Source organism: Ictalurus punctatus, chromosome 28 (assembly GCF_001660625.3).
Source record: "Ictalurus punctatus breed USDA103 chromosome 28, Coco_2.0, whole genome shotgun sequence".
Classification (NCBI taxonomy): Eukaryota; Metazoa; Chordata; class Actinopteri; order Siluriformes; family Ictaluridae; genus Ictalurus; species Ictalurus punctatus.
The window spans coordinates 4148098-4162238 of record NC_030443.2 but is presented as its reverse complement, the minus strand read 5'-3'; the positions used below and the strand labels follow the sequence as shown (position 1 = coordinate 4162238).

Genomic DNA, 14141 nt, shown 5'->3' with positions numbered 1-14141 from the left:
TCCCTGCTGAGAATTCTTGCGACGAGCTCCTGTGCGTGGCCGGTTGATGATGGAGTGATGTTGCTTCCACTTGCGGATGGCCCCAATGGTGCTTACTGGAAGATTCAGAAGTTTTGAAATACGTAATACAAATTCATATTTGCTTTTACCCATCATGAGATGTTTTTTGTGTGACACCTTGATAACGAAAAGCCTTTTTATAGACCATCAATTTATTAACAATAATAAATTATAAATTATTTATAATTACTTACGGATTTCAGCTGGTTCCTTGCCTTACCTTGCTTTGGAGAACTGCTTTTTCTTAACATGTTCAATACTTTTTTCCTGTATCATTCCACTTTATTACACATAACTTTATTTATGGACTTTAACGTTGTGAATTCTTTATATTTCCAGATTTCTTCAGTTAATACTGATGTCTGGTGAAAATAAAACTGGAAATATATTTACTGAAAAAAATGCTGACGCATTCAATACTTATTTCCCCCACTGTGTATATATATATATATATATATATTTATATATACACACACACACACACACACACACACACCAGAGAGAGAGAGAAAGAGATAAATGGATCGATGTTTGCATACATTTTATTTCCCCCAATGCTCGTCGTAGATGATGATTGGGAAGAAAATTCGAGCAGCACAACGTGTAGCCACTGAGGACAGAGTGTCACCAGCTGTGGCAAGTAATGGAACTTGCACTGCATTGTGGGAATTCTGGCTCTGCAATCATTTCCCTATTCATCTTAAGTTAACGTGCTATTAGTTTCTCCAAATGAAGAGTCCATTCAATTTTGTCTGGGGGAAGATGTAGAGGCAAGATGTGTGTGTTTGTGTGTGTGTGTGTGTGGGGGGGGGGGGGGGGGGGGGGGGGCAGAGAAACATCATAAACATTAATAGATCATACAAAAAACAATTCCCTTGTGCTTTCAGATATCCTATTAATAGTAGCAACAAAGCATTTCAAAAAGCATGAATTAAAATGGTCGCAATTTGTAACACTTTAATTTTGTAATACAATTAATACAGTACTAGTAAAAACTATTTGCATTGTTTTGCAATAATTACATAGTATAATTTTTTTTTTTTTTTTGTAATACGACTCCACTATACGATGCCACTGCTATTTTTTTTTGGTTTTTTTGCTTTTTTATTTTAAACATGAATCGTCAATCTTTTCCCTGGTGGTTTATATGAAGAGATCTGTTATAGGGAAGTTGGAAGAAGTGTCGGAATGTACTAGAAACTGTGTATTTTAATACATGCCATGCCGGGAAAGAATGTTTATTTTTTTGTTGGGTTTTTTTTTTTTAAAGCTACACTTGGCTTTTAGAAATCCCTTTATGATTCACAGCACCGCAAAAGCTAAAGTGCTACGGAAAATTGCATGTTCGAACCCAAATCATAGCTGCCTCTCATATGGTCTCGTAAAAGTGACGTAGCTGTTCGGAAATGGAGACGCCGGAGCGTTCAGAAACACTGAAGTGACGGGGAGAAATCCTCCGTTGATCCCATCACCACCTACGCGTATATACATTCACTAAAAACATACTGTAAACCGACCTTCCCTTATTTTCTCGTGTACCAAGTAAGATTTCGTAAAGGTTCTGAACGTCTGTGTTACCAATCGATGGAGAACGATCACTGACAGGAGGCTGTTTTCATGTATGTTGGACCTACGTGCACAGCCGTTTTGTTATATGTATATATTTTTTAAAAACCTAGATGTTACAGAGAATCAGTTCTTAAATCCTAGCTAGGTGATTTTCGCGAAAGATGCAATACAGGTTGTTTTTTTTTGTATGTTTTTTTTCTTCCAGTGACGGCATCTTACGATTATACGCCATTAATCCAAGCATTTCTACATGCTCCAAAATCTTACTATGATCTTACACGGTGTCTCTTTATTGTCAAGCTTGGTTAGCGATTGCACAGATTTCGCGTAGGGGTCTGGCAAGCTACTCGGGCTCACGTGACCGAGGCGTGTCTCTTTTCAGGCAGTCCTCGGTTACGCCCTGCGCCGCCAGCTCTGCCAGCACGTTGTCCAGATAGTTGGGGTCCGGGTAGCCGTGGCCCGATACGTTCGACATCATCTCGGTCTTGTGGTGGATCTCGTTCCACACCACCGTGTCAGGCTCGCCTGTCGTGCTGGAAGTGCCTACCGTGAAGATCAACCGCCGCATCCACGCCACCTTTAGCAGCTCCAGAACCTGTGAAGGAATAGCATAGAGCACGTTGGAAGCATAAACTTTTTAGCGCAAACAAACACAACGTACAAGTGATGGTATTTCATCTGCGTCCTTGTTAGGAAACCATCCCAAACGGAGATCAAAACTAGGGGTGTTTCTTTCTGTGTAATCGACTGACACTGAGCTGCATGAATCTACAGTCTGGGCTAGAGAGAATTCAGTCGCAGCATCGCTTCTTCATACCAATCGGTTTATTTTTTATGTCATTTGGTGGTGCTGTTGCACTCGGTTCAGTAAAAGTCTGAAATAATCCAATTGTTAACAATGTACAATCTAATCTGGATGAAAAATGAAGCCCCGTTTATACCAGCCATCCCTGACGCAATAGTAACTGTAATCTAGACCACTAGACTGATCTAGAGTCGTTTCATATGCAGTTTGCTGAAGAAGAAATATTAGATAACGTACTCCATAGGCACTAGATTTTATACTTATTGTTAAAGAAACTGAGAGAACTGCTTGAAACTGATTTCTTACAAGCCAAATTCCAACTGTTTTACTCTACAATATTAAGATATGTTTACGCTTACATGATATTAACACACAGTGTTATTTGCAATCTCCTCGACGTGTTCTCCACTATGGTCCGTCGGCGAATAACAAATGCTTTGGCTTACGTTAGTGAAGAACTGTTAAGTAACTGGCAAAAATGATAGAACACTCAGACCTTATTTGTCGGACATTCTGGACCATTCTTTGTCGTTTACACACTTTTGGCTGTTTTGTCTAGGGGGAACTCTTCCTCTTCCTCACTGACTGTGTAAATTAAAACCATTCCATACCTTTCTGCCCTTGTCGTTGTCAGGCAGGAAGCCGAAGCGTGGAAAACCTCGACAGGTGTACGGCTGGCCGGGATTGGGGTGCTCGGGACCCTAAGGACAGAAACGCAAAACTCTTGATTAAAGTAATTAACGTGTCCGGTTCTTCATTTGTAACTGGGAAGGGTTACAATGCTATTTCAAAAACTCTGGGACTCCAAAGAACAACAGTGAGAGCCTTTATCTCCAAATGGGAAAACTCGGCACAGTAGTGAACCTTCCAAAGGTTTGGAAGTGGCTGACCTTCCAAAATTCCTCCAAGAGCACAGCGACGACTCGTCCAGCAGGTCACAAAAGACCCAAGGACAACATCAAAGGAACTACAGGCCTCTCTTGCATCAGTAAAGTTCACTGTTCATGACTCCACTATCAGAAAGACACTGGGCAAAAATGGCATCCGTGGAAGAGTGGCGAGGTGAAAACCACTGCTAACCCAGAAGAACATTAAGCCTTGTCTGAATTTTACCAAAACAAACTGATGATCCTCAAACATTTTTGGAGAATGTCCTGTGGACTGATGAGTCGAAAGTGGAACTGTTTGGAAGACAGGGGTCCCGTTACATCTGGCGCAAACCGAACACTGAATTCCACAAAAAGAACAATCATACCTACAGTCCAGCATGGTGGTGGGGGTGTGATGGTGTGGGGATGCTTTGCTACAGCAGGGTTGAGGGAAACATGGATTCTGCTCTCCAGCAGAAAATCCTAAAGGAGAATGTCCAGTCTTGAAACTTAAGTGCAACTGGATTATACAGCAAGACAATGATCCAAAGCATAGGAGAAATTCCACCTCTGAATAGGTCAAAAAAAAAAAAAAAAAAAACCTCAATTAAAGTTTTGGAGTGGCCTAGTCAAAGTCCTCCGCTGTGGCAGGAGCTTAAACGGGCAGATCATGCTCGAAGATCTTCCCCCAACTGAAGCAGTTCTGCAAAGAAGAGCGGGCCAAAGTTCCTCCACAGCGCTGTGAAAGTCTGATCTCCAGTTATCTGAAACGTTTGGTTGCAGTTATCGCTGCTAAAGAGTAGCACAACCAGATTGAACATTTAAGGGAGCAATTCGTTTTTCACACTGGTGATGGGTGTTGGATCACTTATTTTTTTTGGTTTCAATTATATATATATATATATATATATATATATATATATATATATATATATATATATATATATATATATATATATATATATAGAGTGTTTACACAGGTTGCCTTTGTTTTATGTAGCATTGCATTTGAAATACATTTCCTACCTGCATTCCAGGTGGGATGTTGTAGATGATCTGTATAGTGCTGCAGTCGGGGTGGCCCGGGAGGGATTGAGGGATGCTGTATATTTCCATCTTGCCCTTTGGTTGAGTGCCCGTCTTTTCCCCATAGATTGTCTTGCAAGAGGGGCACTGCAGGCTGCCGTCCTTTCGTAGAACAGACACAGCAACAACAACAACAAAAAAAAGTCAAAAATAGGAAACACACACAACAGAAAAGACTGCATACAAAAAATACAGAGGTCATTTCAAAACAACACGCATGCCCGTAAAGATATTTTGTTTTAAAGCGTTTTCTCAATGTCCGTCAAAACGGGTGACCAAACACACCAAGAAATAATTCTACTTCATTCGTGCACTAGATGAAGTGCGATATCGGTGGACTTGAAAGACGAGTGTTTCCATACAGGGCACAGAGGTATATAGGCTCTTAAGTTTAAAAAAAAAAAAATATATATATATATATATATATATATATATATATATATATATATATATATATTTTTTTTTTTTTTATTTTAGATATTTTCATTTTTATTGATTGCTAACACAGCACACCTTGTGGCTGCGACATGAACGCAGCTTGGGGTTAGAGGAGAGAGAGAGAGAGTAAGGGTTAAAGTGAAAGAGTAAGCGTGAGAGTGAGAGCGAGAGAGAGAGAGAGAGAGAGAGAGAGAGAGAGAGAGAGAGAGAGAGAGCACTGAGCAGCACACTTTCGTTTTCTGCATGCGTTATGGCTACTGTGGCATGCATAGCCACATAACAAAACCCCCTTGAATTCAGAAACGCTGGTTATAAATACCCGTGAACTAACGCAGAACTTCACAACAACGCTGCCTAGAGAATGAGGAGGAAATGATGCCAAGTTATTATTTCAGGCTACTGTTTCAGGAGAACAAATGGCGTCTGAGACAGAAACTCCACCACAGCTGAGCTGATGCAGGTCCCCACACACACACACACACAAACACACACAGAACAACTGGAAATAAAGCTGCCTTTGTTATTTCGAACATCTGTCGTTATATTCCGTGTACGTCTAAAGACCCCTGACCCCGTCCCTGTGGGAAACACTAATAAAATGTTAACCGGTAAAAAAATTTTTTTTTAAAAACCCCTGTAAAAAATAAATAAATAAATGAAAGTACCGTTGTTTATGCTTTAAAATCAATGGGACTCATTTATGAAGCAGGACACGAATGGATTTACACGTAAATAGTTTATAAACTTAAAAAAAAACAAAAAAAAAAACAACAACCACCAGGTATTCATGAAAATCCTGTAAGCCTCGATTGACCGGCTTTGAATCTTATACCTAGGGATAGGCCTAAATGACATTACGGAAATATTACACACACACACACACACACACACACACACACACACACACACCTAAATTCTCTCCATAAATTAGCCTTTTTATATGCTGTGACTCGAATCAAAACTACCTCAACTTCGGCCTCCGAGAGATTCTTCTGTTTTTGGCCAGTCAGTCGCCATTTCTCACTTTCCGCTCTTTTTTTTTTTTTATTTTTTTTTTTAAATGGGTCGTTGCCATTAATCAACACAAAGAAAAGCGGACATTTACGAAAGCTCTATAAATCCCCGGCATATGTTTTCAACTCCGTTTGGCTCATGCAAACATTTACACACGGCTTTACTCAAAGACTGTGTGCTACAAGTTGTTTTGGGGTTCTTTTTGAGAAGTGAAACATTTGTTGGTTTTGACGTAACTAATCATCCCCCCTAAGTACCGTAAACTCTTGACCATTTAAAAGCCATACTGCTGGAACCCCTGGTACCGAATTACAGATCAAATCCGTTTCTGTTGTCGAAAACACACCTGGTCTTTGGGTCATGCGAACATCTAGCATTACATCATGCACGGCGAGGCTCGGCATCGAAAGCGTCATTACCTTGTTGCCGTTGTTGTACATGGCCAGCATGCAGAGCATGTGCAAGGTGTGTCCACACTTGGTGAATTTGCCCACCGTGCCGGGCTGCAGGGCCTGGCCGCAACCTTCAGGGCTGTCGTAGCCGGACGGACACGACAGACGCTCCATGCAAATCATGCAGTCCTGAAACGACAAAGTGGCAAAGAGCGATTAAATTCCATTACCCATGATCTCACAGTCATCTTCCTAGCGTTAAGTCCAACAAGAGATTATATTTCTATTAACTAAGGAATAAAACACCCGTGGAGCGACACAGTGCTGTCGCACGACACGTAATAAATAAACGTCTCGAAACAGCCGAGAGGCGCAATTTGATGACGACGCAACTCTTACCTCGTCGGGGATCACGCGCATTTCCTCCATGTACTTCTTAATGACGTCTTCAGGTTTCTGGGCAGCTGGGGACACACAACGGAAACACTGAAAAATCCGAAAGCTAAGCATCCCTTCAACTGAAGAATATATATATATATATATACACAAATCTGTCGCAGCTACAGCTCAGAAAAAAATCGATTCTGACAGACTCTCCGTGACAACGCAAGTTCTACACTGAAACAAAGAAAGAAAAAAAAAGCCACGCTCCAGCATTAAGAACCACAAACCACGTGAAAAGAAAAAAAAAAAAAAAAAGGACCACGCTGAGACGTTAAGCAGTTTAAGCTCGGCCTACTCTGGGAAAGGGTTTCGCTTATAGTTGCACCAGCGCCATTTCCTGAACACGCAACCCGGCGTCAAAGCAAGTACGATTTACTAAAGACAAAAATCAATCGTCTAGTAGCACTTTTCCCAGAGTAACACTCCAGCTATAGCGAGGGAATTCGATACGCAGCGGTTTTGTGACGCGCTTCACGGTACGGATTCTAGGTGCGATGCTGCGACGGCGCAGCGTGTCGACACTGAAACGCTTTTGTTAGCGGATATGAAAAGGAAGTGGGTTAGGCTTGCTTGTAAGTGTCAGTCTTTGTCTGAACCTCGTCGGACCTCCCCGCCTGAACGGTTTCGGAAACGAAAAGCAGCCAGAGGAAGCGCGTTGCACGGTGTTGGCATGCGACACGTGTACACGTGCGTTTAGTCTCGCAGGGGGTAAAGGACGTGCACATCACAAAGCCAGTAACGGACGAGCACAAACAGACAAGCGATGCAGGCATGGCAAAAGGCGGCGGCGTGAGTGGTTGTGGAGCGCATGTGCAATGTAATTTCCGTTATTGCACGGACCAGCAGTGAATCACAATACCACACACACACACACACATTCGAATTTTCCGTAAATAACACAAAAAACAAAAAGAAACGAAGCAAAGCGGCGTTTAGAGCAGGCAGCAGAATCGTGTGAGGAGAAGAAAAGAGGGGTGTGGGCAGCAGGGGAAGTTCAAGGGTGCGGGGTTTGGTGTTTAGGTTTGGCACGGCTTAGCTACCTGTCCTGTGCTGTCTCTTTGCCCTCTTAACGGAGCTGGCCTGGGCTTGGTTGGGCCTGCCGGACGGGCTGGTCATGAAGCGAACTCCCAGTCCTGCTGCTGACATCAAAATGGAAGCCATGCCTGGACAGCCGGCCCCGAGAGCCAGGCGGAAAACATGCGGGGGAGGGAGGGAGGGAGGGAGGGAGGGAGGAGAGGAAAAGTGATGAGCCAAAAAAGTGGAGCAGGCCAACCACAAGTGAGGGGGTGGTTGCATGCTGTGATGAGGGCGCGGGTTCGGAGCGTCCCTTGACGGAAAGGAAACCTGACAGTGAGTGTCATCCACCTGACTGCGCTTTAGCGAGTCGTTCCGTCAGACTCCCATCCGGCTCGCCGCGGAGGTGCGGCCAACGGCTCGTTATCCTAGTTCTGTCTTTCGCCGAGCTCCTTCTTTCTTTCTTTCTTGCTGATAAGCTACAGATACCCCCCCCCAAAAAAAAAATCCCTCCCCCTTACCTCCTCCTCCCCCCGAGATCCTGTCATTTCCAATCTATAAAACTAGAATATCTAGGCTGTCGTATGACCTGCTGGTAAAAATAAGAGCAAAGCTGAGATGGGGGACAGCTTTTGTATGTTATTTAAAATAAAAAAAAAAGGACATACCATGCTGATGATGATCTATGACTGGACCAGTTGGGAAACTTTTGGGAATTGATGACAATATCTGAGCCAAGTCAAGGGTACACACTAATCTTCATGGCAGGGGGATCCAGGTTCGCTGACTGACTGACTGACTGACTGACTGACTGACACTCACAAGGTCTAAACGTACATTTAGGGGTAACGTAGAGGAACTAAAGACAAAAGACACATGAGAGGAGGAGGGGGGGGTTGTGGTGGGAGCTGGGTTGTTTTTTGGACCATGTGTGTACAGTACCTGCCAGGGCTGCACTCACGCTGCTGGAGCCGTTCAGCTGTAAGGGAATAGATGGAATGCTGTGGAAACAGAAAGAATAAAAATCATCAGTTGATAATTCATTTTGCGCACCGACCGCGGCTCGGACGGCGGTCCGGATCGCCGCGTCGGCCTCGCCTTAAAGGTTCCGTGTTTGACGTCTCTACGTAGACACCGTAGAACGGCGTCGCCTTAAAGCAAAAGCCTTTCCCCAAACTTTGTAACGTTGGCTAGAGCTAAAACGAGAACATTGACGCCACTTGGACGTCACGTGACACCGCGGAGTGCTGCAAGTCATGAACCATTTGCTTAAAGAACTAGATAATGGCGTTAAGACTGGATACGATTAGCAGTACAGGAGCGCTTCTATTACACCCCTTCAGTCATACCATGTTAGAGCATTTTATTTTCATTTCATCAGTGACTGAGGTTGTGCTGGTGCACTTGACCGTGTAATTTCCCTAATGACTCTCTCTCGCGCTCTCTCTCTCACACACACACACACACACACACAAACAGCCTACTGTTAAGCTGACTCATCACCATTAACTCATCCCCATCAGGATGTAATAAAACATAATAAACCATACACTTTTGTACCAACTTAGCACGTGTTTGTAAACCGCCCATTCACGGAAACGTTTTTCCATTATCGCACAAACGGCAGGCGAAACGTTTCATTTCACCAATCACATGCCTGGCGGTCCGATTTCAAGCGTTAGCAAAAATGTTACTCGTATCTCGTGCTTGATCAGAGCGGCATGCGTGCGTCAGATCGCTTGCGAGATCGGTTTTGTTCCCCCAGTTAAAAACGCAAGTTTGCTCACACATCAGCGCAAAGACGCCGAGTATGTGGGAAAAGACGTTCAGTTTCTGCCGTTCCTCTAGCGCCTCTGAACGCCACGTAGAGTCCCAGCCCGCCTCCGATCGACGAGAAAATCTCTTAGCTAAACTAAAACAAGCGTTCGTTCTTTTGCGTTCAGCGTGGAAGCTACAGACAACGGTAAGAAGCTAACGAGAGAGAGAGAGTGAAAAAAATAAAGAGGTGAGAAGAGCTTTAGAAACAAGGAGCAGAAGTTCAACGCTCTGAGCGTCAGAGGGAAGCCGAGTCAAATCCAACTGATCCGACACGTTAAAAACTTCAAAAGCAGAGAACTCGAGAATAAGAGAAACGCTATGCTATAGAACCAGGTCTGTGAAAACCGTCCTCCAAACAGGATCATACAGAACCTCAACTAAGTTTGCACAAGGGCCAAATGGCCAGCATTCAGGGTTGACATCTGGAAACACTCCCCCTGCCCAAATCGCTCGTTCTCACCTCGAGCCGTTGGGAGTACTCGGAAAGGACGGCACCGGCCCTGGAGGCTGAGCCATAGACGTAGCTGCTGGGCTCCAGGGTCCTCCCCAAGCCATGTTCCCTACAGAGAGCGGCCTTCTGGGATACGGAGAGTATGCCGAGGACGGGCCGGCTCCAGCCGAGAAAGAGTGGCGCGAGCGGCCGGGCATGGGTCCGTGGCTCAAACACTGCTGGCACGTGCACGCTGGGCCTGAGTGGATTACCGAGCCCGTGCCCGAGGCTGCCGCGGGAGGGTACGGAGGGCCGGTCTGCCTGCGCACGCGCCGCCGATAGCCGGAGCTCTTGTTAACCTGTTCGAGCGATGTGAAGTCCACCACGTAGTTATGGCCATGTGGTCCCAAGTCAGCCGTGGTCTGGTGTGCCAGGTAACTGTGCTCCAGCAAACCAGAGACGTGCATTTCGTATGCCGTCCAGCCGCCCTCGTCGTTGGCCCATTCCCAGAGCACGCCGCTGCCCAGTGCAGACGACTGAGGGAAGATGCTGCGTCGCACCGAGCGGATCTTACCTGCAGGAAAAGAAAACACCGAAGATAAGAGCAGCGCAGACAGACGGATCGAACAAGAGGCTGTCCACGATGATACGATACGACCGTGATCGGGTTAGCAGTCATCACGACTATGAGCCTGTTTGTTCTTCCACAAACGCAACATTAAAAACTTATCCGGCTGCTTTTGCTTACGAATGCGAAACATACCTAAAATGACCTCGTAGTTTGCGCAAGTACTATTTTTAAGCCACAAACTCTGTCCTTCCTGTCAAAACCCGAAGCATGCTTCCTGCGATTGTTTCCTCGTCCGTCCTGTTCGGTCAGCGGGTAGTGCAGGTGTCACGAGTCTTTCGAAAACAAGGTCGCCATCGTGGAGACACTAAAGAGAACCGATAGCGCCCCTATACCGCACTTGACGCAGCGGAAAAGGCCACGTGTCACAGACTTTACAGAGTCAGCAGAGACACACAGTTGCGTCGGACTTTTCCTGTACTGGCTCCGGTCCGGTGCGGTGATCACAGGCATGCGCTTTCTATTGAAGCTCAGACATCGTGATCATGAGGATTTCTTTTGGAAACACCCAGCACCGTCATACTGTATAGACTCTCGGGATAAAACCTAACCGACTCACTTTAAACAGGGTTCTTTCCCATTTTCAGGACTTTTCGAGACTGTCCAAGAACACACTAAATCAGCTGATCTCAATTTTGGGTCTGTGACGCATAGCCAGGAGGCCTATAATTTATTTATGTTTGACTTGTCACATGAATTGAATAGACTTCATCCAAACCTCAATAAAAAAAAAGAAAAGAAAAACAAATGGCCTTATAAATAATGTTTATAATAATGTAAATAAGATTCTTAGTGGAGTGTTCAGGAATAAAAACGCACTACGGATGAAATAAACGACCATTTAAATAACGAGCCTAATATTTGACTTGCTGGATTATAACATTTGAAATAAAAATACAAATCTTTAAGGAGGTGGTGATAGCATAGTGGTGGTGGTATGGTGGTGATAGCATGGTGGTGGTGGCGGCATGGTGGTGATGGTAGCGGCATGGTGGTGATGGCACCTCACAGCTCTACTGTCCCGGGTTCAATAAGGTGGTGTCACTGGCTGAAAAGTGAATTACACAAACTATGGGTCCCCGCATATGTATTGGCACCCCTATGGATGGAAAGTGTCCTAATAACCAGGCAGGAAAACCATAGCTCGTGTTAGAAAGAGATGCTTACCGGTGTCCTGTCGGAACTGCTTGAGACTCGGGATGTCGATGATGTAGGCGGCCAGGCTCGGGTCACTCTGCCCCAGGGAGATGGTGGTGACAGTCGGGCCTGCGCTCCGATGATGCTGGAGACACTGCTCTATGAAGCAGCTCACCTGGCCGCTGTAGGGCCGCCACGATCCCGCATCATCCTGCCACTCCCACACCGCCACCATGCCCTGCGCCTGGCCGCCCGCTCCGGACGAGGACGCAGTCAGAGACGCGCCGCTCCGCGAGCCGCTCACGCCAGAAGAGAAACCGGAAGCGGTGGCCATTCCTCGGACCAGGCTCGTGTGGAAACGCTCGCGCGGGTGCCAAAGTAGCTAATTTTTCCAAAGCGAGCTAACAGCCGTTTCCGCTAGCTAACCAGGTTCATCTGAGGAGCTGGAAATGCCTTCTCCTCTGAATAACCCAGCTTGTTCGCCTGTCTGTTAAACACAGCTCCTCTTACAAAGTGTTTCAGTCTCGCTAAAAATCAGCTCGCATATTTCTTTCTTTTTAACAGCTAAAGCTAACTAGCTAATTTAGCTGTCGGGGGTTAGCCAGCTAGCGCCTCTTTTCCTCAGTGATTCACCTACAACCTAGCAGTTCAGCTTCACAGCGCCAAACCCTGAATAAACGATCAAGTTACAGTGAGATAAACTACTGACACAACCATTTTCCCCTCTTTTATATGAGCCTAAGTAGTTAAAAATGTCCTGAAGTGTGTGTGTGTGTGTGTGTCCGCTGCTATGCTCACTGAGGCGTCGCTAAGCGAAGTACAAAACAAACGAAAACAAAAGCGGGAAGCCAGCGACAGTGTGCTCTCTCTGAACAATACACAAGCCCCCTGAGGAAAGAAACTAAACTGAAAACATCGCATCAAATACACAATAATAATAATAATAATAATAATAATAATAATAATAATAACAGTAATAATAATAACAGTAATAATAAGAAGATTTATTACTGCTACTAGTAGTATTGTTGCTCTTCTTATAATTCTTCTTATAATTACTACTAATAGTAGTAGTAATAGTACTAGTATTGTTGTTATTATTATTATTACTAGTAGTAGTAGTAAAAGTATTTTACTATTAGTATCGTTGTTGCTCCTCTTCTTGGTCTTCTTCCTTTCTTCTATTATTATTATTATTATTATTATTATTATTATTATTATTATTATTAATACTACTACTACTACTACTACCACTACTACTAGTAGTAGTAGCAGTAGTAGTAGTAGTATCGTTGTTTTTGTTGTTGTTGTTATTCTTATTCTTATTATTACCACTAGTAGTAGCAGTAGTAGTAGTATTGTTGTTGTTGTTCTTCCTCTTATTATTGTTATTATTATTATTACCAGTAGTAGAAGTAGTAGTAGTAAAAGTACTACTACTACTAGTATTATTGTTGCTCTTCTTCTTTGTCACTTTCTTTTTCTTCTTCTTCTTCTTCATCAACTTATTATTACTACTAGTAGTAGTAGTAGTAGTAGTTGTTGTATTGTTGCTCTTCTTCTTCTTCTTCCTCTTATTATTATTATTATTATTATTATTATTACCAGTAGTAGTAGTAGTAAGAGTACTACTACTACTAGTATTATTGTTGCTCTTGTTATTATTATTATTACTAGTAGTAGTAGTAGCACTTCCTCTTCTTCTACTACTAGTTGTAGTAATAGTAAAAATACTACTAGTATTGTTGCCGTTCTTCTTCTTCTACTTAGTAGTAGTAGTAGTAAAAGTCCTTCTAGTATTGTTGCTGTTGTTCTTTTTCTTATTATTACTATTAGCAGTAGTAGCAAGTAGTACTACTACTGCTAATAGTATTGTTGTTTTTCCTCTTCTTCTACTTAGTAGTAGTAGTAGTAGTATTGTTCTTATTTGCCTAGAATGATGTGTATTCTCAAAATCAATATTTGATTTCCTGAAAGTTATGTATTAAAAATATGTTAAATAAATAAATAGATAAATAAATAAAATTTGTCTATTCTTCATGTATATTTACCATTGTCAAAAAAACATGTAATGTTCATCTGGGTAAAGTCCCAAATTATACCAGCAGATGACGCTTTTTACCATCTGATTCCTTGGTTAATTTTGAACAAATTAGAAATTCTGACTCTTTAGCTCTGCCCACTTATATTTTAGGCTAATTTGAATAATTTACAGAACCTTTACCATACTTATGCTATAGTTTTTTAAATTTTCAGAGATCTTCAAAACATGGCTGTCACATTTCTCAGTCAATTCTGAACAGACAGCAATAAATTCACACAAAACATTTCAAGCTACGGTATGTTTAGAACAAGGGTCTGGAGACGTCTGCTAAATTCGGGGCATGGTCATCAATGGGGGGCGCTGTACGCTGAGATTTGGTATCTGTATTGCTGT

The 14141-nt window shown here is 43.4% G+C and overlaps 1 protein-coding gene across 2 annotated transcripts; it reads right to left on the bottom strand.

The window, feature by feature from the left end:
* Positions 1 to 584: 584 nt before the first annotated feature.
* On the bottom strand, positions 585 to 12535 carry dtx2 (deltex 2, E3 ubiquitin ligase). Of its 2 annotated transcripts, XM_017460462.3 has the most exons (9): positions 11735 to 12535; positions 9970 to 10513; positions 8634 to 8692; positions 7718 to 7840; positions 6633 to 6697; positions 6261 to 6422; positions 4330 to 4491; positions 3046 to 3135; positions 585 to 2224 (listed from the first exon to the last, which is right to left on the bottom strand). In XM_017460462.3, the coding sequence occupies exons 1-9, from the start codon at positions 12036 to 12038 to the stop codon at positions 1973 to 1975; spliced, it is 1761 nt and encodes a 586-aa protein (XP_017315951.1). In that variant the 5' UTR covers positions 12039 to 12535; the 3' UTR covers positions 585 to 1972. The 2 variants fall into 2 exon arrangements, with proteins under 2 accessions (XP_017315951.1, XP_017315953.1); XM_017460464.3 differs by lacking the exon at positions 7718 to 7840 and having other exon boundaries at positions 11735 to 12533.
* Between the last annotated feature and the right edge of the window lie 1606 nt (positions 12536 to 14141).

What these genes read in the sequence shown, in the direction of transcription:
- dtx2 (XM_017460462.3), bottom strand. Translation starts at nt 12,038, where the DNA reads ATGGCCACCGCTTCCGGTTTCTCTTCTGGCGTGAGCGGCTCGCGGAGC. An exon ending in TGCGCGTGATCCCCGACGAG is followed by an intron (nt 6,423 to 6,632) that starts GTAAGAGTTGCG and finishes TTGTCGTTTCAG; the next exon opens with GACTGCATGATTTGCATGGA. An exon ending in ACATCCCACCTGGAATGCAG is followed by an intron (nt 3,136 to 4,329) that starts GTAGGAAATGTA and finishes TTCTGTCCTTAG; the next exon opens with GGTCCCGAGCACCCCAATCC.